The sequence below is a fragment of the Eublepharis macularius genome, chromosome 9 (genome assembly GCF_028583425.1).
Source record: "Eublepharis macularius isolate TG4126 chromosome 9, MPM_Emac_v1.0, whole genome shotgun sequence".
Lineage (NCBI taxonomy): Eukaryota > Metazoa > Chordata > Lepidosauria > Squamata > Eublepharidae > Eublepharis > Eublepharis macularius.
The window spans coordinates 101,233,622-101,261,431 of NC_072798.1; the positions used below are offsets into that span (position 1 = coordinate 101,233,622).

At 45.6% G+C, this 27,810-nt stretch overlaps 1 protein-coding gene across 4 annotated transcripts in view; it reads left to right on the forward strand.

Moving 5' to 3' along the window:
• The window catches only part of CD36 (CD36 molecule), a 63,152-nt gene extending 36,616 nt beyond the window's left edge, over positions 1-26,536 (forward strand). For all 4 annotated transcript variants that reach the window (XM_054988458.1, XM_054988455.1, XM_054988457.1 and 1 more), the window contains 11 exons: positions 814-958; positions 2,435-2,614; positions 4,444-4,535; positions 10,244-10,290; positions 13,558-13,627; positions 16,067-16,254; positions 18,791-18,909; positions 20,933-21,006; positions 22,055-22,109; positions 22,811-22,975; positions 25,962-26,536. In XM_054988458.1, the coding sequence (XP_054844433.1) occupies positions 814-958; positions 2,435-2,614; positions 4,444-4,535; positions 10,244-10,290; positions 13,558-13,627; positions 16,067-16,254; positions 18,791-18,909; positions 20,933-21,006; positions 22,055-22,109; positions 22,811-22,975 (1,135 nt within the window). In that variant the 3' untranslated portion in view covers positions 25,962-26,536. The remainder of the gene's footprint in view (positions 1-813; positions 959-2,434; positions 2,615-4,443; positions 4,536-10,243; positions 10,291-13,557; positions 13,628-16,066; positions 16,255-18,790; positions 18,910-20,932; positions 21,007-22,054; positions 22,110-22,810; positions 22,976-25,961) is intronic.
• The last annotated feature ends 1,274 nt before the right edge of the window (positions 26,537-27,810 follow it).

Consider the following 27,810-nt stretch of genomic DNA (forward strand, 5'->3'; position numbering starts at 1 on the left):
CATAGAAAGTAAGTCACTTGAATGTCTCGAAAGCTTATGCTACAATAAAGTTGGTTAGTTTTATAGGTGCTATGTGACTCTTTCCTATTTTGCAACTAGAGACTAACATGGCTAACTCCTCTGGATTTTTGGAGCATAGAAATGATGTAATCCTCTGTTTGTATTGTTTCTGTATCCCCCCCCCCCATGCTTTTCTGCGATCTGTCCAAAACCTGGTTAGATAGAATCTTTTTTGGAAATCTTGCATTGTCATGTGGATAAGAAGGTATACCTTGTTTCAGACCTTGCCCACATTGATACTATTTTCGTTACCCACTTGGTGACCATTTCCTGCTTCCCCTGGAGGATCTTAGCTGTATCATTAAAATGTTAACATAATGATATATAGCAGCAATGTACTCGTTCCCAGCTTTAACTGTTTAAAAAAAGTCTCTTGCCCTTTTTGTTGCAGAGTTATAAGGCAAAAGATAGTGGATACAGCTGGAGACTCTTTAAAAAAATTAAATGAAAGTTGAGGACTAGTGTGTTGTTCCAAATGATGTTTATAATTTTACAAGTGCTGCCAGGATTTTTTTTTAAGCCTGAAAGGTTTTTTGGGGTGGGGGGTGGGGGGTGGGGGTGGAAGCCACAGAGGGCTGAGGCAAGGGCAGCGAGTGGGAAGCCTTGGTGTGGATATTCAGTCGCCACTGCAGACGCCTCTGCATTTACAGCAGTGACAACAGCTGGAAAGAAAAACGGTGCTGTGTGGAAGCAGCCTTTCCTCTGCATCAGGTTTTAATCTGCAGGTTGATTCTTTTGTCTTTCACTTACAAGGATGCGATATTTACCCAAACAAAACATCACCCAAAATCCAGACTCAACCGTGTCTTACTTCTTGCCTAACATTGCTCGCTTTGAACCTGATATGTCAATTGGGCCAGAAAACGACACCTTCACCATAGTCAACCTCGCTGTTGTGGTAAGTAAGCCGGGTCTCAATTTTTTTCTGTTCTGATGTTATCTGTCCTTCAGAACAGTCATTTTTGTTGTCATGCATATCAAAACAAAGAGTGGGTCACCAGAGCAAGAAGCAAAAGGGAAAAAAATCATGTTGGGTAGGAGACCATGTAGTGTCTTTTGCCGTGCTCTGCAGAAACTTCACGGTGTTTGTCTTTGAGCAGCCACAGTTTCTCTTTACCTCAGCCTCTGGGGAGAAACTGTCTCAACTGTCCCTTGTCTACTGTATATTTGGCTTCTCTGAAAGAGCTACTAACAATGGTGCCAATTACTGCTGGATTGGTGCCCTCTCTAGAGCCGTCCAGTCCTCCTGAGACTGTAGTCCTTAAGCACATTGACCAACTACCGTGGGACATGAGCTGTAGGAAGATACTGGACTTGTTTGCATCCCTTCGAGTTCTTGTTGGTCTATTTATACAGGAGCAATGGTTAGCTTTCTCCAGGGTGAGATGTTTCTCTTCTTGTTCCTGAAGCTTGATACACTAATTCTTTTAGACTAGGTTGCCAAAAACAGTTCCAGGATTTAATTTGTGAACTGGTTGGGCTTTACTCCCTCCCCAAGGAACCCTTGAAGGTTGCGCTACATCTGGTGAGCTGCCGCTTCTGCTCTTCACGGGTTATGATTGAGTCATAAATAAAGGTGTAGCCAAATGATAAGCACTCAGGCACATTTCCAAGTGTTGGCAGCAGTTTACATACCTTGCCAGTCCTCATAAGTAAGTATTACATGGCTGTTTGTCAGATATTCAGGGCAGCAAACAACAGATAAAATCAGTCATTAAGAATAACAGCATATATATAATCAAATCATACTAACAGCATATTTCAGTTTTATTACCACCACGACCCCCATTTTAGGGGAAGTACTCTGCCCTTTAAGAAAGGTTTTATGAAGAATGAAGAGAACCCTTCCTATTTTGGGTCAAGTGTTGTCACTCAGGTTTACTGGATGTAACTTTGAAATCTTCCACTGTGCAAGCTGTTATGGTAAACATCCTTCTGTGGCATTTGAGTTGCAATCCATTAAAAACTATTCAACTCTATCAAGGATTTAGCTTATAATTGCCACAAATGCTTGACCTTAGTGCTAACATTAGTTGACTAAATGCTCTTTGGCTATTGCTGATGTTTATAGGGATATGGTTGACAATCTGGGTATTCTAATTACAGGGTTGTTCCATGTTGTCAGTAAAATCAAATAATTGTTTCCGGCAGATGGGGTAAGGCTGAAACTACACATCCTGTGGAATGCTGGGATTCTCTGCCTGACGTTTGGTTTTTAAGCTGAATCAGCTTGGGAAAAGCTGAATAAGAGCTGAAGCTGGGCAAAATCCTGTCCCCTTTTTCCTCATCATTGCTAGAGTTTAGTAAATTATAACCAGACCTCAAACAAAGCTGTCATGGCCTAGTGTAACATCACTCATGTGTGTCTTCACAGGCGGCGCCTGTCCTGTATCCAAGCAGTTTCGTGCAAACACTGTTGAACGTTTGGATGAAGTCTTCAAAGTCATTCTTCCTTCAGAACAGAACTGTGAAGGAAGTGCTCTGGGGCTACGAAGATCCTTTTTTGAAAAAAGTTCCCTTTCCAATTGATAGAAAAGTGGGAATATTCCTTCCGGCAGGTGTTATTTATTTATTGAAATGATTGTTTCGCTTTCTTTCCAGCAAACTTCTTGCTGCAGTTCAAAACAGCATAATTTCAGTAGAAAAATTAATAATAACAACAATAACATTTGATTTATATGTACCCTTCAGGACAACTTAATTCCCACTCTGAGCTGTTTACAAAGTGTGTTATAATTATCCTCATGACAATCAACCTGTGAGGTGGGTGGGGCTGAGAGAGCTCTGAGAGAGCTGTGACTGATCCAAGGTCACCCAGCTGGCATCAAGGGGAGTGCACTGGCAGCAGCAAGAGGAAGTGCGCTCCCCTTGCTCGGGAGCAAAATGCTCTGGTGGCGGTGAGAGTGAGATTGGCTCCCTGTCCCTCTCACCACCACCAGCGCGCTTTGCTCCAGAGCTAGGGGAGCAAGAGGAGCACACTTCCTCTCTCTGCTGCCAATGCGCTCCCCTTGCTCCCCTAAAAGCACTTGGGAGCAAAGTGTGCTGGCTGTGGTGAGAGGGTCAGAGAGCTGATCTCGTCAGCAGCTCTCTCTGCCTCTTGCCATTGCCAGCACGCTCCCCTTGCTCCCCTAAATGCATTCGGGAGTTGAGCGTGCTGGCAGCAGTGAGAGGGAGCCAAGCAGACCTAGAGAAAGAATTTCTGCTGGGGAGAGGAGGGGATTCTCCCTCTTCTTCCTGACAGAGGTTTCTTCTCACTACATTTCCCATGGAGACTTGTGGGAAACTGACGAGTGTCCACCATGCATCAGGCGCCTTATCTGTTTTGGCTCTGAGTCAAGTCAGTAGGTGTGGCCCAAGCACATCCTCTGGAAGAATGAAATGTCCCACATTTGGGCAGGTATTTCCCATTTTTAGCCGTAAGTCAGATGAAAATTGAGCCATGTACCACTGGCTTGAGCACTCAGCCGATATCTGTGGACCGCATCAGTCGATCCCCGTTTGTCAGGGGCAGTCGTGCCTGGGGTGTGTGTATGTGTACACACCCCTTACATAGGAACACAGTCAGGCTTGGTCTTCTTTCATCTGTGAATAGTAGAATCCAGTGGCATGTTACTGCTCTGATCACATGTTCAGCTGGATTTTGCTGCACTGTGCCCGGGTGGGCCTCCATCAAGACAGCCACACCACCTGCTCATTTCCTAAGTGGTAGGGGTTGCATGTCCATAGGCATGTGACTGATAAGGAGTCACTTCATTGATTTTATTTTAATTGAGGGCATTAATGGTTTTGGTTAGAAAGAGGAAAATAAATTGACCGGTGAGAACCAGGTGATGAAGAATGCCCCATCTTTCAGAACCATTATCTATGAGTCTCTCTGTATGAGACACCTTGGCACGTATTCATCAAGTGTAAGGAGATTCAATGTTCGCTCTGTAGTTTAAAAAGACAGAGCTGGTGGAGCTCACTCCTCAGAGGGTTTGTTAATTTCATCTTTGCCTCCCAGAAGGCTCTGTCAATTTCACCTCTCCAGTCTAAAACTGTGTGAGATCACAACCAGAGGGCAGTGAGGAATGGAAATGGGCTGGAGTTGCCTTCCAGAGCTGGGCATGGACCTGGAGAGGTTATAATGGACTGAAGTTTCCCTTCTGGCATTTTACAGCCCCTTCACACAGCTCCAGTGTATAGCAAAGCCTTTGCCCTGCTGCCGCCTCTGTCTTTTAAAACTATCCTTCCCAACTAACATTGCATCTCCCCACACATGTTCTTCATGCGTTAGATGTCTCATGTAGAGAGACTCTATGTCTGCCTTATTCTAAAGAAAGTATGGTTTTTCTCCTTGTCTTATTTGTACTGAAAACCAATTCTTCTCCCTTCCATTTGCAGTACAACGAAACACTTGACGGTCTTTACACTGTCTACAATGGGCAAGATGAGATAAACAAGACGGCAATCATCCAGAGCTATAAAAACAAGAGGTACTGTACAGTTGTGGGAGAAAGTGTACACTATATTCAAGGGTGCCTTCTGAATGGGCATTATGGGTAGCCTGGCATTTGCCACTGTGGGCAAATCCCATCCTCAATGTACTGAGACGGGTGCTAATGAGATGGACGAGACTAAAAACCTTCAGATTATGTTTCTGCTCCTTGAATTATATCCTTCTGTACTTAATTTGCCAGAGTTGCTGGATTTAGGGAATATTGTACAGCACTGAGAAGTTTTAATCAACACATGATTATTTTTAAAGGGGAATTCATTCTATCTGCTGATAACAGCCTGTATAGTATCATAGGTACACTGTTGTACTTGTATAGACAACAGCTGGATCCAAATTCTTACTCTGCCATAAAAATCCTGACCCTTGGGCAAGTTGCTAGTTCTCAGTTCAGCCCGTTTCATAAGGAGATGGTGAAAATACAAACTATTTTGATGGTTTGTTTATTGCTGGTGACCAAAGGCCATTGCAATCTGAACATAAGCAATAATAACACATTAGAGTATTTTGCAATGCAAACACTATGCAGAATGCAAGACGCAGACCCAAAAACATGATTAAAAAAAGACATTCAGGTTACCTTAAAACAAATTAAACTACATGCTTAATCAATTTACTTCCTGGTCAGATACTGCTTTAGCCAATTATTTCCTTGGTTGCCAATGCATATGTATGTATAAAACCATAAAGGGCTCTGTGTGTAACATGCCATCAAGTTACAGCCAGCTTATGGCGATCCCTGCTGGGGTTTTCAAGGCAAGAGACAGACGGAGGTGGTTTGCTGTTGCCTGCCTCTGCACAGCTACCGTGAACTTCCTTGGTGAGCACTCAGTGAGCACTCAGTGCTCACCCCGCCTAGCTTCTGAGATCTGATGTTCTTGGGCTATACTGAGACATTGGGGTTAGGACACATAAAGGCATACATCAGAGTAATTTTCTCTACTGCTGAGCACATGTTTATCATCATCATCATCATCATCATCATTTTTAATAGCAACAACAACAACAACAATAACATTTGATTTATATGCCACCCTTCAGGACATTTTAACGCCCACTCAGAGCGGTTTACAAAGTGTGTTGTTATTATGCTCACAACAATCATCCTGTGAGGTAGGTGGGGCTGAGAGTGTTCTGAGAGAGCTGTGACTGACCCAAGGTCACCCAGCTGGCTTCAAGCGGAGGAGTGGGGGAATCAAACCCAGTTTTCCAGATTAGAGTCCCGTGCTCTTTACTACTACACCAAACTGGCTCCCTGTTTTTACCCTTTTAAGAGGGTAAAAAGGGTTAAAATATCCTCAAGGAATTTCCATCTTGTTTCAGATTAGAAAGGGCAGTAGAAAACATAATATATGAGAGAACATAAAAATTAAGTTCACACAAGGAGGGCTGTGGTATATCTTGAGCTACCTCTGAAGTTCTGGTGCAAGATGACCATTCACTTGCTTATGTTGCCACTGGAACCAAGCTTTCATGTTTGTAAAGATAGTCAGTTCGATGTAGTGGTTAAGAGCACAGGACTCTAGCCTGGAGAACTGGGTTTGATTCCCCACTCCTCCACTTGAAGCCAGCTGGGTGACCTTGGGTCAGTCACAGCTCTCTCTCGGAGCTCTTTCAGCCCCACCTACCTCACAGGATGATTGCTGTGAGCATAATAACAACAGACTTTGTAAACCGCTCTGAGTGGGCGTTAAATTGTCCTGAAGGGCGGTATATAAATCGAATGTTGTCATCATCATCATCATTATTAAAGGAATTTCAGTTGCCTGAGAAAAATCTGTAAGTCACCTCTGCCAAAGCCAAATCAGGGCCACGTGAGGATTGTTATACTTCTCTTGCCCACGTTGTCTTCACTGGTCCCTAGAAGTCAGGAATTGGGTCTTTGGAGAGAGTAAGGCAAAAAAGAAGATCTCACTGTAGCTTCCATTGTACCCTTTAAAACCAGTGCCTAGATTTGGATGGTTAGGGGCTGTTGCTGAGTGGAAGAGGGTTGCTTTGAATGCAAAGATCCAAGTTCAATCCCTGGTCTCCCCAGGGTCAGTAGCAGCCTGTGTGAAGGTCCTGTCTGCCAGAGAGCTGCTGCCAGTTAAAACAGGCAATTCTGAATGAGTTGGGCCAAAAGTCTGGCTTGAGTTAAGGTACCATCATGTGTGGATGTGGTCCAAAAACTCAAGAATATACCTTGAGATGAATTTGGTGAGAGACAACTTCTGGACAAATGTGCATTATCTGGTAGCTGAGTTGCTGAGGTTCATGCAACAGAATCATAGGATCGTAGTGTTGGGAGGGTCATCTAGTTCAAATCCCTGCACAATGCAGGAAATTCACAAATACCCCCTGCCCCCCCACCCCACACACAGTGACCTCTGTTCCATGCTCAGAAGATGGCAACACTCCATCAGGATCCCTAGCTGAACTGAACCAGGGTAAATTGCTACCTGACCCCAAGGTGGCGATCAGCCTTACCCTGGGCATGTAAGAAGAGGCCATGAGAACCAAGCACTGATGCAATCCTTCCTGCCCTCCCGCTCATGATCTGCCCAGGTTCACAGGTTCAGCATCGCTGTCAGATGACCATCTGTCTCCCAACCTGGGTTTTTAAAAAGTTGGCAGTAAAGATGTATAATGTCTTAGTGAGTTGGCTCACAGCCTTGAGGTTGGGATTGTGAGTCACAGAGCATCCATTTAAACCATCATAGGAATTATGTGACCTGCATCCCTGGCTATCTTTATCATGTTGTTGTGCACATCTGACGCCCTTTCTCTGCACACCTCTCTAATTGTTTTGTTGTTGGCATGTGACAATGGTTCCTCTACGGCTGGATGTTTGACAGAAACTCCTGCTTGAGAGCTTTCTGGAGTGAGCTGATAAACTGCAAATGCATTCCTGCAAATGAGGCAGGCACCACCTATTTTTGTTTCTACCTTGTTCAGGGGTTAAGGGTGGTGGTGGAATGAAACTGCAATGCAGAGATCAGCACGTGATAAGAAAAGTGACAAGCGGGCAAGGGGCAAAATCAAAAGAAGACTGCAGGTTGCAGTGTTGTTATCTTATCACCACAGGTAGATCAGCCCTTTAGCTTACGAGAGAAGGTCCCAGTTGGGCTATTGTGTTGCTTGCTAGGAGCAAGCAGCATGGAAGGAGGCAACTGGAGAGCTGAGACCTGTTTTCTGAGAGTCTCTCTCTGTGTCATGAAGTACCTAAGGACACTCAAGCGAACCTCATTTCATGTGTCCCCCCCCTCCAACTTTCACGCGCACAGTCACACTTCAGTTTGCTCTGCGTGAATTCATTCACGTGTTTAATATCAACTGCTAAAGGTATCCCAGTTTCCCCAGATTCGTTCATTGAAATGCAGATCTTGACACTTCCTCATACCTTAGAGAAATGCAAATTGCCAATTCAAAGGAGACTGCAGTATTTGTTTTCGCAGCAAAAACAGAGCAGAATTGGTGGTTTGCCCTCCAGAATCACTTGCAGATGCAGCCACACAAAGGAGCTCTTTTGAAAGCAGCATTCACGCGCACTGTGCAAGAACAGCCTGCACATGAATTGAGGACTACGCATACAATCCTGCTCTTGAGCATCCCTAGGTACTTTGTAACGTGTAGAGAGACTCTGCGTTGCTGGCCCGCACACTACAGTGTTATCGATTTGGCCCTGGGCCACAACAAACTGTGGGGCTTATGAAGGCCACCTGGCTTGGCGTGCTCCAGGGCAGTTTAATGTCCCACTGCACTCCTGGTTATAACCCCCGGCTTGAATGGGTTTGATAACAACACTGAACTGAGCTTTATTGTTGTGGGCTTAGGCCAGAAGAGGCTGCAGCAAACGCCCAAAGTAGTTTCTTGTTTTTAAAAAAGTATAGTTCCTTACTAAATATTATCTAAGGTGTGGCAAATGTTGGGCACTGGGTGGCCTACAGCCAGTACAGCATTGCCATGGGTGGAAGGAGTCCCACTGCAGAGTGCAATTTTCTCACCTCTCCCTCAGCTCCAGATGCCCCCCCGCCCCCCCCCCCCCGCCGCAGTCCTACTCCTGGGGAATTCTCTGTTATCCAGCTCACACGAAAAATGTGCCCTCCTGTCTTTGCTCAAGAAGGAAGAAGCAAGGAGGCTCCATGGAGGCTCCATGAGAACATTACCATATTGCTGTCGCCTTTGGGAACTGATTGCCGCCACTTGCCACCTGTGAGTAGATGCTTCAGGCGCACGTCATCGGTTCCAGACCCCTTCCCTGCACTGAGGGTTTTGCACTGACCAATTGCAGGTGCTCTGCGCGTTGTCAAGGTGGCGCCTGCTTTTAAAGCTTAGCCGTTCATGAGGAGGCCGGAACACTCCAGCTCTTGCGTCTTGAGACCAAAGAGTCTCTCTACACATCACTAAGTTCCTAGGGACGCTCAAGTGAATCTCATTTCACGTGTTCCCCCCCTCCAACGTTCCATGCACTCGCTCCCACAGTCACACTTCAGTTTCCTTCACATCCATTCATTGAAATGCAGATCTTGACACTTTCTCACACCATCAAGAAATGCAAATTGACAAGTCAAAGGAGTATACATTACTTGTTCTCACAGTGAAAACAGAGCTGAATTGCCGCTTTGCCCCCCTGGAATCATTTGCAGGTGCAGCCACATAAAGGTAGCTCCCATGAAAGCAGCATTCACGTGCCCTGAGCAAGAACAGCCTGCAAGTGAATTGAGGATTACACATACAATCCTGCATTTGGGCATCTCTAGGTACTTAGTAACATGTAGAGAGACTCAGAGTAGCCCCCAAGCATAGAGAGATTTGCCATCCTTGGATTAGACAACTTTTCACAGTCATTTCACTCGTGCAGTTTTAGACCACTATAACTGGGGCTGTGGTTGTTTGGAAAAATGCTACTCAGACAGGTGGAATGGGCTTTCAAAAGTGAGGGGTTATTCCACAGGTGCTGTGTGCTGAAAATGCAGCGATGTAAACTCGGAATCAAACAACGGCAGTGTGAGGCATGGTAAACGTGAACCATATTTATTAGTTGCAAACGGTTGCATTGTTATCTAGCACCCACAGAAAACACAATCTCCTGGGAACCCCTCTTAAGAAAGCATGCAGATGTTGTTCCAGTCCACCAAAACAGAATACAGCAAAAGATGCTTTTTTCTTCTCTGTGTTCAGAGAGGAACAACAGTTCACCAGTTAATATGAACTGCAAGATGCTCTGTAGGATATGGCACATCTTCAAGTACTTGAACAAACAATTGCTGTGTGTTGACTCCTCTTGTATCTGCTTTATGATGAATGAAAAGTCTTGCAATAGTACTTGTATTCTGGGTGTGAGTGAAATAATGGTTGTAATGGAGAGTATAATTAGAGGAAAAATCCATCATAGGAGAATGGTGGAAAACGCTTGCTATGTAGCTTCCCCTTCCAGGTAAACAGCTCAGTGATGTACAGAGAATGATGCCGCCACTGAGTCCAGCCTGAACTATGCGTGTGTGGACAGGGTTGCATGTAAGCCACAGACCTTTGTCCTCAAAAGGGAACATGCTCCCCCTCCTTTTGATCTGCTTGTTTAGAAAGGAAAAATTGCCACATGGCCTATTGCTGTATCAGCATGTTGATCTAGACAGATCTCTCTAAGGACCTGGGCCTTTTTAAGACCTAAGAAGGAATTGTTTCTCTCTCTCTCTTTTTTTTTTACAGCACCCTCTCATTCTGGGAAGGTCCTTGTGACATGGTCAATGGGACAGGTGAGTGTCTAGAAACCAGAATTGGGCTCACTTTGTGATTTTTATGTTAGGTCTCTTGTATTTTTCCTCCTGTGAACTTCTGTTGTTCCCTTATTAGAAAATATGCTGCTGGTACAAAAGGACTGGTTGCTTAGCATCATTCCCCTATCCAATTCATTCCAATGATTTTGATTCCCCCCCTCAATGGCATGGAGCAGGTAAAAAAATAGGGCACGATGATCCAACTAAAGGAGAAGAAAGATGGTGGTTGTGGGTTTTACGGGCTGTATTGCCGTGGTCTTGGCATTGTAGTTCCTGACGTTTCACCAGCAGCTGTGGCTGGCATCTTCAGAGGTGTAGCACCAAAAGACAGAGATCTCTCTGTGTCACAGTCACTGAGAGAAGAAATTCCATTAAATCAGTTGTGTAAGAATTGAGTGCAGCAATTTTTCCAGGAAATGCTAGAAACTTGACCCTCCTAGGTTGTGTGTCCCGGCAGTGGTTTCCTTGTAAGCCTTGTGAGGATTAGTGTGCCTGTTGATTAGTTAATAGACTGCTCCTTATGTCATATGGTGCATTTGAAAGGTCCAACTAAAGGAGAAGAAATTCCATTAAATCAGTTGTGTAAGAATTGAGTGCAGCAACTTTTCCAGGAAATGCTAGAAACTTGACCCTCCTAGGTTGTGTGTCCCGGCAGTGGTTTCCTCGTAAGCCTTGTGAGGATTAGTGTGCCTGTTGATTAGTTAATAGACTGCTCCTTATGTCATATGGTGCATTTGAAAGGTCACAAAGACAATTCAGGTTTTCAAAGGAGATAATCAGGAAAGGTTATGTTTGCTCCTTTCCAGAATAGCAAGAGAGTTCTGCTTTCCTTTTGGAATTGGGACAGCAAAAGAGTGACAGCATTTAAACCAGAAGCAGTTAGCTACTGAACAGGCCCAGCTTGTGCCAGTCAAAGGAGGTGTGGCTGTCTTGATTTAACAAGATGGGAAATTCCCATTTCAACATCTAAGAATAATAATGCAATATCACCCCATCCAGATTCCATCTCTCTGTCTAGTGTTAGCATGAGCTGGGTGTGTGCAAGCAGAGGGGATCTTGCTTGAAAACAAAGTCCACAAGAGAAGTGTTGCTTTAGAAATGAATACTCCTTATTGTTAGAGAAATCCATACTAAGAAAGGAAGGGGGGGGCATTCCATGCAGCGTACTTGGTTCTTCATTTTTATTCTCACAACAGCCTTGTGTAGGATTGCCAGCCTCCAGGTGAGGGCTGGAGATCTCCTGGCATTCCAACTGATCTCCAGGCAGTAGAAATCAGTTCCCCTGGAGAAAAGGTGTGCTTTGGAGGTTGGACTCCCTGGCATCATACCCCGCCCTCAACAGGCTCCATCCTCAAATGTCCAGGAATTTCCTGACTCAGAACTGGCCCCTTCAGAGCCCCTCTTCATGAGACCTCTTATATGAGGACGCTCAAGTGAAGGGAGATGCAGTGCTAGCCAGGAAGCATTGTTTAAAAAGACAGAGGCAAAGGCTCTGTCAGTTTCCCCTCTCTACAAAGTAGGCAAAGAGGGTTTGTTAATTTCCTCTTTGCCTCCCTGAAGGCTCTGTCAAAATGCAAAGAGGAAATTAACAAACCCTCTGAGCAGTGATCTTTGCCTGCTCTGTAGAGAGGTGCAATTGACAGAGCTTTTGGCTCTACCTTTTTAAACACGCTTCCTGACTAACATTGCGTCTCCGTTCATTTAAACGTCCTCATTTAAGAGGTCTCGTGTACTCTGAGGTAGAATAAACTGAGAGCAACTGGCCCAAAGCCACCCCGCATCCTTCATGGCAGAGTGAGGGTTCTTCTGTAGGCATTGCACTGCCTGATGAGGTAGTGCTTCTCTCTGGCCCTGGGTCATCCCCATGCTTCCTTGACCTGTCCTTGGTATCAGACATAATCCAGCTCTTGTGCCTCCTATGGGGTGTGTGTGTGTGTGTGTGTGTGTGTGTGTTTTGCTTCGGGTCTTCCTCCTCCTGGGTCAATGATAAAGAATTCTCTTTCACGTCTGCTGAATATTTTTGCAGTGATACCCGTGCAACCCAGTCATGGCTCTTCCGCCCTGCTCCTTCAGCAATGACGGCGTGTGACCCACCACCCCAAAGGGCTTCTTTGTCAGGGCCTGCTGCTTTTTACCTGAGTCAGGTTGGGGAAGAGAGAGCCCCATATGATTGCTACTGATTCTCATCCTCCTCCTCTTGGCAAAATATTTGATGGAGGGGTTGGAAAGAGGGTGAGAAATTCTCTTCTACCCTTCCTGCTGAATTGGGACCTGTAAAATGTTCCCTTGGTCAGCTTCTCAAAGAAAACCTGCGGTTGCTACATGTGGCTTTCATTGTATAGGGCCAAGCTGGAAGTGACGAGTTACACTTGCCTGGCCAGTGAACAGACTCACATGTATTTCCTCCCTGTTCACTTGCGCCCCACTTGCACTCGATATATTGCATAGATCACCTCCCCATTCATGTCATGTCTGTCCAAAGGCTAGTCTACCTAGAAGAACAAGGTGGTACAGTCCATTCTGTCATTTCACACTGCTGGAAGTGAGGATAATCAGTTTTTAATATTTTTCTAGGGATACAAAAAACCCCTAAATGTAGAATAGTAAAGAGTCCAGTAGCACATTTAAGACTAATCAACTTTATTGTAGCATAAGCTTTTGAAAACCACAACTTTCTTCATCGGATGCAAGATGGCGCAGTAGTTAAAGCATCAGACAAGAATCTTGGAGAGCCAGGTTCGAATCCCCACACTGCCATGGAAGCTTGCTGGATGACCTTGGGCCAGTCACACACTCTCAGCCCCTAACCTACCTCATGGGGTTGTTGTGGGGATAAGATGGAGGAGTGAAGAATTATGGAAGCCACCTTGAGTCTCCAGTGGGGAGAAAGATAGGGCTTAAATGAAGTAAATAAATAAACCTATTACTTGCAGGCGGTTGCTTGGATAGAGGATCGTTTCCAAAAATGACATTCCCCTTCAATCAGGCTGCAGTGGTATAGTCTACCACATTAAGGTTCTCATTTTTTTGCATATGTAGATTAGATCTTACTCCCTAATAGGCCATGATGCATTAGATTTATGCATGCAGCAGAACAAGGGAGGGGTGGAGCGATTAAATGGACTCTATGAGGTTCGGTTACAGAGGGCGCCAGACTCCTTGAATTCATGCTTCTGTAAACTGCCTCAAATATTTACACATTTGGGCTGTTCAATAGTTTACACTGCACTTTGATTTAATCCACAGATGGAGCATCGTTTCCCCCTTTTGTCAAAAAAGATGTTATACTACATTTCTTTTCTTCTGATATCTGCAGGTAGGTAGGTAGGTAGGAAACAGGGCTCCATCGACTTACTAGGGGGGATTGTAGCCAGGAGGCAAGGTGGGGTGACTGAGGGTCCCTTTGTATCATCCTCTGGCTTGGAGGGGGAACCATCTTGCCACCAGGGCAGGGGACCCCAGGGCTGAATGTTCCTTCTCATGTAAGCAGACTTTGGCAACTTTGGGCAGCTTGATTCCTGTGCTGTGTCTCACTGGCCAACTAGGGTAGCGTGGATGAGCAAAAAGGCCTCTCCGGGTCCCCTCCACCCCCTTTTGGTTTGTACATGGGGGGTGGTGGCTCATTTGAAGACATCCCCCACCAGGATTGTGGTGCATTTGCTGTGCTATCCTGCTTTGCTTTGCCACAATGTTGGCTTGCCAGTTTGGGGGACATTGGGCCATATCCATTGGGAGGGGAGATTGTTCTGGCTGGCCAGCTCACTCCCAGTTTAGGGGTCCTTTTAAGGGATCCAGTGGGGAGCCATGCAGGGACATGCCCAGCTCAGGGGCCATTGTCCAGCTTCACCCTGGGAATCACTGGAGCAGTGCCCAGGTGGAGGTCACATCCCTTGCCAATTCCAGCAGGCAGACTGGGCAGATGATGCCATCAGACAGCAGTTGGGTACTTGATGTGTGCCCTATGCCACATCAATGCTCCAATGGCTGTAATCAATACATTTAGGGCCAGCTTTACCACAGCTACGTTTTTGAGTCTCCTCTTTCTCCAGCGCTCCCCATCTCACATCCCTGCCCTTCGGGCCGCAAATGATTTTCGTGCCTTTTGATTTATTGACCCCATTGAATGGATCCCCTGCCCTGGCACCTGCTCTGATCATCAGGCTGATAGGGGATTTCTAGGAGAAAATACAACTTAGCTAATACAGGAAACAGGGGAAATGTGCCCATTATTTTCCCCAGAATCCAGGGGCCATTTCGTAGAAGAAGGGCTGCAGGAACTCATTAGCATATGTAACGCCCCTTGACCAGTCTGAAATGGCCAGGATTCACCTGCTGCCAGAGGAGGGAGTGTTCCCCCACCTGGCAGTGGCCCGATCAGGGCTGTTTGGGCCACAATCCAGGCCGAAAGGGGCGCAAAATTGCTCAAAATGGTCATTTTGGGCATATGTTGGTCTGGATGAGGCCCAAAACAGCCCAGATTGGGTTGGTGCCAAGCAGGGCAGGGGTTCCCCACCAGGCACCGACACAATCCTGGTTGTTTTGGCCTTGATCCCGGCCGAAACGAGCCCTAAATGGCCCAAAATGGCCATTTGGGGCCCATTTGTGCCTGAATCAGGGCTGAAACAGCCTGGACCAAATCAGTGCCATGCAGGGGAGGGTTCCTCCGCCTGGCACTGACCCAATCCCGGCCATTTTGGCCCCAATCCCTGTGGAAAAGGGGGCCAAAATGGCCAAAAATGGCCATTTGGGGGCTGGATCAGGGCTGAAATGGCTGGAACCGGGTCAGTGCCAGGTGGAGGAGGCTTCCCCCACCCAGCACAGACCTGATCAGGATGGTTTTGCCCGATCCAGGCCAAAATGGGCCCAGAACGGCCAGAAAATGCCATTTTGGGCCCTTTGTCCTGAATCGGAGCCTAAATGGCTGGGACCGGGTCAGTGCTGGGTGGGGGAGGCTTCCCCCATCTGGCACCAACCTGATCTGGATGGTTTTGGCCCCGATCCTGGCCAAAATGGGCCCTAAATGGCCATTTGGGGTCTGTTTGGGCTGGAATTGGGACCAAAACGGCCAGGACTGGGTCCGTGCCAGGTAGGGGAGGCTTTTCCCTCCCAGCACCAACCCGATCCAGATGGTTTCAGCTCTGATCTGGGTCGGAACGGGCCCAAAATCGCAAAAAATGGCCATTTTGTTCCTGTTTTGGCTTGGATTGGGGCCTAAATGGCCAGGATCAGGTTGGTGCTGGGCGGGGGAGGCTTTTCCCCTGGCATCAACCTGATCCAGATGGTTTGGGCTCCGATCCGGGTCAAAACAGGCCCAAAATGGCCCCAAATGGCCAATTTGGGCCAGTTTTGGCCCGGATTGGGGCCTAAACAGCCGGGATCAGCCACCCTATCCAGCTGGGATCAGCCACCCTATCCAGCCGGGATCAGCCACCCTATCCAGCCAGGATCAGCCACCCTATCCAGGCCATTTCAGCCCTGATCCCTGGGCCGTTTCAGCCCCAATCGAGGCCTAAATGGCCCCAATTTTTTCCAAGTCAGGTGGGTGGGGCCACCTGACTGTTGGGGGAACTATTGGAACGATGTCCCGGTGCGTTCACCCTCCAAATGAGCCCTGCAAGTATCCATCTACGTTGGCATCCATCAAGCTTGTAGGCCCTGACGTAAGGTGGTTATATCATAAGAATGTCTATTCCCAGGAAGTTCTTGTTTCTCTTAAAGTAAGACTCTTCTTTCCTATATCTTCTTACTCCTGCAGGTCCATTTATGGAGAATTTGACAGTGATCAAGTTGTGAAGGGAATTCCCCTGTATCGCTTCATAGTGCCTCCTGGAGCTTTTGCATCACCCCTCGTCAACCCAGATAACATTTGCTTCTGCCTGGACAAAGTCATTTCAAAAAACTGCACGTTAGCTGGGGCTATGGACATTAGCACATGTAAAGAAGGTACTGAGCTAGAACTTGCGAAGCACTGAAGTTGAGAATTTAAAATGATCCATTCTGAGTACTCGTGACTTGAATAGCTAGAATTGCAACACAATCTCTGTCTGTCATTATGAAGTGCCTAGGGTACTGCCCACGTTCCCCCTCCAACTTCCCATGCACTCACTCACACAGTCACACTTCAGTTTGCTCTCACACCTTCCATCTCAGTTCCTCCTCAACTGCTAAAATTATCCCAGTTTCCCCCACCTCTTACTTCCATTCATTGAAATGCAGATCTTGACAGTTTCTCACACCTTAAAGAAATGCAAATTGGCAAGACTAAGGAGCCAACAGCAAATTGCCATTCAAAGGAGCCTCACAGGGAAAACAGAACTGGACTCACTTAAATACATAATCACACAAAGGGAGCTCATATGACAGCAGCATGCATGTGCACCAAACAAGAATAGCCTACACGTGAATTGAGGACCAGGCATCAACTCCTGCACGTGTGCGCTCCCAAGTAATTCACAACGTGCAGAGAAACTGTGTTTCCTGTTGCCGGAAACAGCTTCAAAGTTCAGGGATGTGGAATTAAATCTTATTTCTTGGTTGACTCACTGTCCTGTCCCCTATTCCCCGGGCCAGTTTGACAGACTTCACATTTTTAAAATCCTAGGCTGTAGAATTAACATCAACAGGACTTTAAAAATATCTTTTTAGCAGACACCAGGGAACTATATTAAAGCCATGGGTCTCTTCCAAAAATATGTGAAATAGCATGGACTTAAGCTTTAAAAAAATTCCAAAGAGCATTGATGTCCCATTAGAGAATCTCACAGCCAATACTCTCTAATGTGATATAGAGCACCTGAATGAATTCCTTGGTATGCTTTTGTAGAGATCAGTTAATATGGAAAATGCATGCTTAGGCAGGGATATTCTCTATTTCTGTCTCTCTGTCTTATAAGCACATGTGTGCATGTGTGCAAACATACACACAGACACCCCAGTTTGGCTTGCAGTAGCAATCAGGGGGTTCAAGGGGTTGGTTGGTTGTTTATGCTAGTTCACCACAATTGGGAAACTTCTTATTGTCCCAGCCTTGCAGGTACTATAGGAGAAGCCTGAAGGAAGAAGAAGAGAAGCTAATAAGGTGATGGGCACTAAGCGAAATAGTTTTTGAAAAGAATTGGACAAATACATGTTGTATTGATTGCTGTTGGCTAAATGAAGCTGGCCAAACTCAGAGACATCTAGAGCTGATTCAGACATTACGAAGTCATCATGGCTGTCACAATAACTTTGGATCATACACTATTTACTCAAATGCAAGGCTAGGGGTTTTTTTTCTCAGATAAGCCACCAAAAAGAGGAGGGGGTTGTCTTTCATTCACATTGTAGTTGTGTGTCCATTTCCCATGTCACAGTACATAAGAGTGAGCCCCCCCCCCCGTTTTTACTGATCTACTTGTCCAGAATATTCCACGTGGTGTGGAAAAAACAGTAGAAAAAATCGCCCTTCCCTGCTATTTTGACATGGGGAAACCACTGGAGGGGGGAGGAACTCAGAGCCAAACCACACAAGACAATTTACACGAGGACGCTCAAGCGAAGGGATATGCAATGCTAGCCGGGAAGCGTAGTTTGAATTTCACCTCTCTCTACAGAGCCAGCAAAGATTGCTCTTCAGAGGGTTTGTTGATAATTGACAGAGACTTCCATGAAGCAAAGAGGAAATTAACAAACCCTCTGAAGAGTGATCTTTGCGGGCTCTGTAGAGAAGTGAAATTAACAAACCCTCCAAGGATTGTTCTTTGCCAGCTCTGTTGAGAGAGGTGAAAGTCAAACCACGCTTCCTGGCTAATATTGCATCTCCCTTCACATGAGCGTCCTCATGTAATTCATCTCGTGTGGTTTTAGCTCTCAGGCCCAACTCTTTAAAAACCTGCGTGTCTAGCTTGGCCCTTAGTAGGCCTGCTTAAAGCTCTAGTGCGGTCCTTTAAAAAAAAATCATATAGCTATGTTGCACACATAGTTTGTGCAAGCAGTGGCCACTGTTTCATCTTGGGGATGATATACCTTTGGTGATATGCTGCTTTCCTAAAGAGCTGTAACCCTCACAAATCAGATTTTCAGCTGTTAAAGATGCAGAGGAGTTAGCCGTGTTAGTCTGTGGTAGCAAAACCAAAAAGAGTCCAGTAGCACCTTTAAGACTAAATGTAGCATAAGCTTTCGAGAATCAAGTTCTCTTCGTCAGATGCATGATACAGAGACCAGTCTCTGTATCATGCATCTGACGAAGAGAACTTGATTCTCGAAAGCTTATGCTACAATAAAATTGGTTAGTCTTAAAGGTGCTACTGGACTCTTTTTGATTCAGCTGTTAAAGCAGCTGAAAATCTGAAGGCTTGGAGTTCCCTGTGGCCAACTTAATCCTTTGAATAAAAATGGCCCTCCTAGCCTTCTTCCATTCACCAGAGTTGAGTGAACGGAGCATGGTTATTTCAAATCAGGCATTAATGGTATTTTTTTCTTTCTCCTTCCTCTTCTGTAGGCAAGCCAGTGGCTATTACACTGCCACACTTCTTGTACGCGAGTAAAGAAGTTGGGGAAGGGGTTGAAGGAATGCACCCAAATAAACAAGAGCATATGACTTATTTAGACATTGAGCCAGTAAGTCATTGGCATTATATTTCTCCTTCTTTCCCCTTTCCTATATCATTAAGTCCACCTCCTGGAAGGAAGCACTGATAGGAGGTGCTTATGGCTGCAGAGTTCCTTTCAAGCCTCAGCCACGGAAATTGGTTGCCTCAAATGTCTTTGGTGCACCAAAACGTGAGTCCTGGAATCCTTTGTGATGCAGCAGGGGGTGCCTCTCTGCCCACTTGCTCTTTTCGCCAGTGTATGTTGACCCAAAGGAGTGGCTGCTGTGGGCAGGTGGGCAGAAAGGGGGCTGCCAGAATCCCTTGCCTTGTTGCACAGCGTGTCTGAGCTGAGATTCAAAGGCTGCCCCGGCCATCCTCTGTCCTTACAAGTTTTCTTGGATCACTTCCTCTTCTGGCTTCTGTAGACACGGGGCCAGTGAGTGCTGCTCTTTCGAAAGCTCTGGTCATCTGACACTGGTTTTTTTGCGATTCCTGAAAGCATAAAGCCAGAAGATGGTTTTCAGCCATGAAAGGGCCTAACAATAGGATCCCTTTCTCCTACGTATATCCTCAGGTGGGCTGGCAGACGTGTTCTGGGAATCCATGCCTCCCAGGCAAAAATGGGCATGATTTGTATCAGGGCTGCGGTGTCTGAGAGATGGTCCCGAGGCCTGCCCCCCCCCCCATGCCAGGCAAGATGGCTCTGTTTACTTCATTAGAGTCTCTACATATATTGATGGGGCAAATAAGGTTTCCCCTGTTGGATTGGTACTTATTTATTTATTTACTTCATTTTATACCCCACCTTTCCCCCCATGGGTACCCAAAGCAGCATACATCCTTCTCTTCTCCTCTGTTTCATCCTCACAACAACCCTTTGAGGAAGGTTAGGCTGAGACGGTGTGACTGGCTCAGGATTCCATGATGACTGCTAGGGAGTGGTCATCTTGTCTGTTGCAGCACAATTAAGCACAAGTCCAACATTAAAGACAAGAATGCAACATTGGGCTTGAAAGTGCCACTGGACTTTTGTTTTACCAAGCTTCTATTTCAGAGTTGCAGTTCAAACTTGGGTCTTCCAGGTGCTAGTCTGACACCCTAAACTCTACACCAACTTGGCCCGCTGGTGTTGTTTCAGGCCGGGAAAATGACACAGAAGACACAGGAGAAAGGCTATAAGAGCCAAAACAGACGAGATACCTGATGTGTGGAGGACACACGTCAGTTTTCTGCAAGGTTCCATGGGAAGTGTAGTGAGAAAGAACCTCTGCCAGGGAGAAGAGGGAGCTGCAATCAGCGGCAAGAGGGAGGTGATTGCACCAGCGTTGGTCAGAGGGAGCTGGCAGCGGCAATACACTCCTTGTCCCTCTCACCGCCACCAGCATGCTTGGCTCTCTCTGGCTGCTGAGTGCATTTAGGGGAGCAGGAGGAGCTGGCGGTGGTGAGAGAGAGCTGAGCAAACTAGACGAGATGCCTAGAGAAAGAGGATTCCCTCCCTCTTCTCCCTGGTAGAGATTCTTTCTCACTACACTTCCCGTGGAACCTTGTGGGAAACTGATGCGTGTCCTCCACACGTCAGGCATCAAATCCGTTTTGACTCTAAGGGCCAAGCTACAAGTGACGAATTACAGTTGCCTGGCAAATGAACAGACTCAAGTGTATTCCTCCCTGTTCACTTGTGCTCCACTTGCGCTCCACTTGATCAAGTCTCTTTTCCTTGCTGTCCCAATCTGGATCAGGTACATACATGCCTGGGGAGCACAGACTCCAAAAGCATGTCTGCTGACCCAGCTGGGGAAATTATTTCGTATGGGTATGACTGTATGGTTAGGCCCTGTCAGTGAGTGAAAAATAGATCTTTTTCTACAGTTTCTCACTGTTCTGCTCTGCTCTGCTCTGCTTCCTGTCTGTGCTGTGGACTCTTTAGGTGCAGCCCAGCTTGCGTGCAGGAAAAGCGGCCTGTCAATCTTTAATTCTGCCCATCACTAGAATTAATTCCTCGGACTGCCATTTCTCTGTGTAACGTTGGTTCTTTTTGTTTTTTATTTTAGACAACAGGGTTTACGTTACAATTTGCCAAAAGGCTGCAAATCAACTTAGTGGTGAGACCTGCTCCCAAAATTACGTAAGTTTGGGAGCAAAAATGTTTTCTGTATATTACTTTATAACTGCGCATATAAATAATTGGTGGGTGCTTCATAAATACTGTGCACATTTCAAGTCAGCTGAAAGTTGTTGGACTTGTAGGACTTCTTTTTTAAAAACACCTTACTCTTTAGGATCAAAGATGTCTTTGCTTTAGGAGTTACGCCACTTACAAATTCAGCTCTGGTCATAAAGACATGTAAATATTAATCCATAGCTTTTCAGGAGACAATTGCATACTCTCTGTCTGCTTCCATGCCCCCTTCCCCCTAAGGAGCTCAGAACAGCATACCTGGCCGCAGTTACGGTTTTAGTTTCACATGATCTTTATGATGTTGGTCAGGCTAAAAAAGAGTGACTGGCCCAGGGAAGCTTCGTGGTGGACATTTGAGTGGAAAGTTGAACCTTATCTCTCAGGTCCTAGTCTGACGTCCTAACCACTAAACAGTACTGCCTCTCTATCCTTCCATGCTACCTGGGAAGTATGCTCTCTCTTTTTTGAACTGTAGAACGAATATCAAAAGCAGACTATATAACAAGAAAGTAGCATTAGACAGTAAACATAATATCAAAACAAAATATATAACAAAGTAACATTGAAGTATAAACATAATATCAAAAAGAGAATGTATAGCAGATTATTAAAACTATGTAACATTTCTCTTCTCCATCTCTTCACTTATTTCTGTTAAAATACATTATACTTTCAATGTGTGGCAACACACATTTTGTGACGGAAGGTAGTCTTGTTAGTGCTTTCTAAAACATAAAATTGCTGAGTGCAGAGACAGCATCTTTAACCCTCTTGATGAGGCAATCGTAACCCATAATGAAGAAAATGTTTCTCTGTGAAATTCTCATCTAGGGCAATTTTAAAAAATAAAATAAAATGAGCAGTATGCTGTGTTAACGTCACTAGAAATGTATTTCAGCCAATTATCTGAGCTGTTTGAATAAAAAAAGTTTTTGCCATTATATGAGTTGTTCAGGATTTTACCATGCTAATGTATCATCCTGTTTTATTCCAGGGCTTTACAGAAGATTGAGTTCCCTTTTATGTTTCCCATTCTCTGGCTCAATGAGGTCAGTGTGTGTGCGTCTGTGTGTGTGAGTGTGTGTGCATGCATGATTACCAATGGTTATTGTTAAGGACTTCAGAATTAAAGGTAAAGGAAGCAAGCACCGAGTCATTACTGACCCACGGGGTGGGGGGACGGGACGTTGCATCGTGACGTTTTCTTGGCAGACTTCTGTTGCGAGGGTGGTTTGCCATTGCCTTCCCCAGTCATCTACACTTTACCCCCAGGAAACTGAATACTCATTTCACCAGCCTCGGAAGGATGGAAAGGCTGAGTCACCCTTGGGCCGGCTACCTCAATTATTTGTTTTAATGTGGCCATGTTTTTCTATTGGCTTTTCTGCAGCTTCTGAAAGCCAATCTGTGCATAAACACACGTCAGCACTCTTGCACCACTAAGTCCTACAGCATCACCAGCCATGGCCTGCCCCATCCACCATCTTTTTCGGGGGTGGGGGGGCTGCTGCCAGAACGTTGCTGGCCTCATTGTGCTGGCAAGTCAGGCAGAAAATAATGGATTTCCTGATCAAAATTGAAAGCAGGGGCTGCTTGTTAACTGCAGTATTCCTGTCTCTGGACTTGTCCCCCAGTCTGAGATGATATGAATTGTGTGCTGACAAAGAGATTGTTGTGTTAACAAAGCTGTGGAGAGAAACTACTGGTGTGCCCCTGCATGGGCTGATGTGGCTCTTTGATTCTCTTTCAGACGGCAGTTATTGATGACGAGAAAGCAGAGTTTTTCCGTTCCACAGTGACAAATAAGATCAAATTGCTACACCTGCTGGAAGCTGTGCTCATCATCTTTGGTGCTGTGATATTCCTAGGATTCCTGGCTTCATATTTAATTTGCAGAGCACAGAAAGTAAAATAAGTAAGTGGTTGGTTTCTGTATTTCCATAATACTCATTTTGTGGGAGATGGCTTGCAATCAAAGTCCTGTGATAAACACATGAGCTGTAGTAGCTTTGCTTCTCTTTTAAAGATGGGTAAAACTGAAGCCAGGAGAAGATGAACGGCCTAGTAATATCTGACATTTGTAGATGGCTTCATTCAAATACCTTGCTGTAAATTCCCTGCCCTTCTTTGAAAATAGCAGTTTGAAGCCTGGTGAAGAGGGGGAGGAAAGGGACAAGTTCCCCTCTAGCTACACACTAGGGCTGGAGGCACCTCCTGATGCTGTCACTTGCCACAGGAACCCTGAAGGTTGGGCCGTGAGAGGGGGGTGACAGGGCTGTTTGCCACCCTTCCACCTCTGGCACCCAAGATGTGCCTAGTGGACAGGTTGGAGCTGGCAATCTGTGAAATGTCCCTAGATTCAGCATTTTAACTCTGATGTCAAATTATTGTCCAGAATGCTACAGGGACAGTTGTGAGCAGCTCTAGCTACCAATATAGAGACTGTAAGAACATCAGAATTACCCTTCTAGGTCAGACCAGTGGTTGCCTTATGTAGTCCAGAAACCTGTTTCAAACCGTTTCAGGTGGGTAGCCATGTGGTTTTGCAGTAGAACAGCAAGAATTGAGTCCAGTAGCACCTCAAAGACCAACAAGATTTTCAGGGAGTCAATGTTCTTTTCTGACTCCCTTCCTTGGAATACCCCTCCCACCTTCTGGGTGGCTAGAAAGTCTTGGGAATCTCCATTCCTACTTGTATCTCATGAAGGGAGCTTTGGCTCTTGAAAGCTTATACTTCAGAAATCTTATTGGTCTTTAAGGTGCTACTGGACTGAAGTTTTGCTATTTTAAATAGTTGCCCTGGAAGAGACAGCAAAAGGCCCAGAGGTCCAGAGGCCTTCACCTGCTTTTCTTCCTAGTGCTGGCTTTCAGGGACTTACTGCCTCTGAATATAGATGTTCCTTTTACAGTGTAATCCTAAGCAGAGTTACTCCAATCTAAGCCCATTTAAATCAATGGTCTTAGACTAAAATAATTCTGTTTAGGATTGCACTGATATAGTCTCTCGAGCCATTATGAAGTCCCTAGGGATGCTCAAGTGAACCTCATTTCATATGCCGCCCCCTCCAACTTTCCATGCACTCGTGCACACAGTCACACTTTAGTTTGCTCCCCATGAATACATTCACTAGTTCTATATCAGTTCCTCCTCAACTGCTAAAAGTATCCCAGTTTCTCCTACCTCCACCCATAGAAATGCAGGTCTTGATACTTTCTCTCATCTTACAGAAATGCAAACTGGCAAGTCAAAGGATCCTGCAGTGCTTGTTCTCACAGTGAAAAGAGAGCTGAATTGGCGCTTTGCCCTCCAGAATCACTTGCAGATGCAGTCACACAAAGGGAGCTCCTGTGAAAGCGGCATTCACATGCCCTGAGCAAGAACAGCTTGCATGTGAATTGAGGACTATACATACATATAACCCTGCACTTGAGCATCCCTAAGTCCTAAGTAACATGTAGAGAGACTCTTAGTCACTGTGGCTAGTAGCCACTGATGAAGCTTCTCCTCCCTAAGCCCCTTTTAAGGTCATCCTTGCTCGAGTCCATCACTACATTCACTGGCAGTGAATTCCAGAATTTCATTTCTCATTGGATGAAGAAGCATTTCCTTTTTGTCCGTGTTTTATTAACCCCCGACCTCTCTGGATGCCTTCAAGTTCTGATATTACAGGAAAGAGTGGGGAAAGCTCTTGATTCACCTTTTCCTCAATGTGCATAAAATTATAAACATCTACATGCCCCCAGTTGTCTTGTTTCTAAAAAAAAAAAAGTCCCAGACTCATAAGAAAGGTGCTTTAACCTCTGAATCTTTTTGATTGCCCTCTTTTGCATTTTCCCAGCTGGATGATATCTTTCTTTGAGAGACACATCTATGGCATGGCCTCATTTGGAATAGTGCGTACACTTCTCTATGCACTATTCCAAATAAGATGATGCCATAGATCTGTACACAAATGTGTGTGAACTCATGCAATGGGTCTAGCCAAGCTGATCTCCCAGGACCAAATTCTAGCCACTGACCTGTGCTGAACACCTTCACTACACACTTTGGTGTCCCTTCTAATCAAAACTATATCTAGCAACACAAAAACAAGACTTGCGCATCTCTTATCTCTTAGCTATCTCACATGGTTGTTAGGGGGCTAGAACAAGGAAAGGAGAAATACGTGTGCTGTTCTGAGCTCTTTGGAGGAAGGGTAGATTGGGATGAAGATGTTCTGGGGAGATAACTTTAAGAGGCTGGGAGGTGGGGGACTGGCATCTCATCCTGCTTCTAGCCCAGACCCTTCCAAGATGCCAACCTGTCTGGTAGAGACACCTGTATTTTAACTATTCTAGTCTGATGAGCCCGGATATGTCACTACAGGAATAAATTAATTTACCAATTAAGATGTCAACTCTTTTGTGTATCAGAAACATGCTGGTCACATCTTGGTTTAAGAGCAAGATTTGGGCCCAGTAACACCTTAAAGATCAACAAGCTTTCCAGGGTATAAGCTTTTGAGAGTCAAGCTCCCTTGACCTTGATATCTGATGAATGACCTGCCAACATCTTTTCCACACTGTGACACTGAGAGATCTCTGTCTTTTGGTGCTACACCTCTGAAGATGCCAGCCACAGCTGCTGGCGAAACGTCAGGAACTACAATGCCAAGACCATGGCAATACAGCCCGGAAAACCCACAACAACCATCGTTCTCTGGCCGTGAAAGCCTTCAACAATACATCAGAGCTTTGACTCTCGAAAGCTGACACCCCGGAAAGCTTCTTGGTCTTTAAAGGTGCCCCTGGAATCAAATCCTACTATTCTACTGCAGACCAACACGGCTACTCACCTAAAACTACAGCTACCCATCTATAACTCTCTGGTTTAATTTCCTGATTTTGTTCTGTGTTTCCAGGTTATCTCACTGCCGCAGCTGTAGGTAATAGTTGCATTAGCTTTCAAGGAAGGGGGAGAGGAGAATGTAACTTCCAGATGACCCCTCCGGTGGCATCACTGCACTCTCGTTTTGTAAGTGCAAACACCATATGCCTTCTGGTAAGGCATGGGCAGTATAAGCATCTTGGCAACAAGAAGTTCATTTCTGTTCAGGAGAATCATTCCAATGATGCTGGAGAGACTGCTGTGAAAATACGAATTTGTGGATGAACTTTAAGCTGGAGGTTTGGAATCCAGCCTGCACCGAATTTGTGTCTCTTTCATCCCCTCCTTATTTCTCACCTTGCAAACTGAAGTCAAATGATGCAACTGGGCTTCTGTCCGTGCCCTCAAATCTATGGGCAATCTTCTTTTTCCTCCTCCCTCTGTTCTGAGAAGAAAATCAGCCATTGATAGAACTGGTGTATCCCTCTTCCAGAGATGTGAATATTTTTTTAAGTGTAAAGTTTACTATATGGAATCACTAAGTGTTGCATAGGGATATCTAGTAAAAGAGTTATTGGAAAGTAACTCCAGTAAAAGCATTATATTGTCTGTTTTGTTTATCTGCCTCCTCTTTCAAGTCCACGTGCCGCACTTTCACCTTGCGCCTGAAAGCTGCTTGACTTCAAAACAGCTGCACTGAGACACCTCTTGGACAATTCCACACCTGCCCTTGCTCAGATGCCACGCTGCCCCACTCCTCCACCCTTAGGAATGGGAGGGGTGTGTAGGGTGGATGAGGGGGGTGTTCTGTGCCTTGGACCTGCTTTGCTTTGAGTGGATCACAGGGCTGCTTTGTTACACAAATAAGAGGTCTCCTTAATTAGTTGGAATAACAACAACAACAGTAACAACATTTGATTTATACACCGCCATTCAGGACAACTTAATGCCCACCCAGAGCAGTTTACAAAGTGTGTTGTTATTATCCTCATGACAATTACCCTGTGAGGTGTGTGGGGCTGAGAGAGCTCCGAGAGAGCTGTGACTGACCCAAGGTCACCCAGCTGGCTTCAAGTGGAGGAGTGGGGAATCAAACCTGGTTCTCCAGATTAGAGTCCTGCCACTCTTAACCACTAATTAGCATTTAAGGAGACAAGTGAGAGGGGGTAACTAGGAATCTCCACCAATGTTTACAGGGATCATTCCCTTAGCGATCTCTCAAATAAATCAGGCAAACGTTCAGCAGGAAAGGTGTTTTAATAAAAGAGAAATAAAAAGGGCAATAACACAAATACATATAGCGCACATAAAAGCTAAGAGGGAAAGGAATAAAGCAATTCAGGGAAGGTGATAATTACCAGTCTTGACGAGGGAGGGGGGGACCATGGAGGCAGCAAAATGACCAGTGTTTCATGGAGAAGAGGAGGTAAGGCCCAAACACATTCTGGGGTGTGTGGATGGGTCCCCGGACACCCACACACTGCACATGGCTGGGAAGCCCAGTTATAGGGCAAAACGTCTCCTGGGGCAAGCTGACTTCTTGCTCCCAGAAACAATAACTTAATGGTATGTCCAGAGGTATGGCAATTAGTTGGGAGAGGCTTGAAGTGACTCTCTGGGATAGACTGCAGGTGAAAATATTGCGTAATGATCTGGTAAGCACTGGATGGGAAAGCTACCGGGTTTGCTGAATAGCTTTGGTTAGGATAGGTGTGTGAGGGGTAACTATAGGGGTGCTTAAAGCATTGATGAGATTAAACAAGGGTTTTCTTAGGAAACTTTATCATCTCTGTGTCTCTCCAGGACCTGGAGGGGCCGTCAGCCAGCCAATTGCCTCTGACTCACGTCCTTAGTGTTTTTCCAAGCTCTTGCCCAGCTGGCAT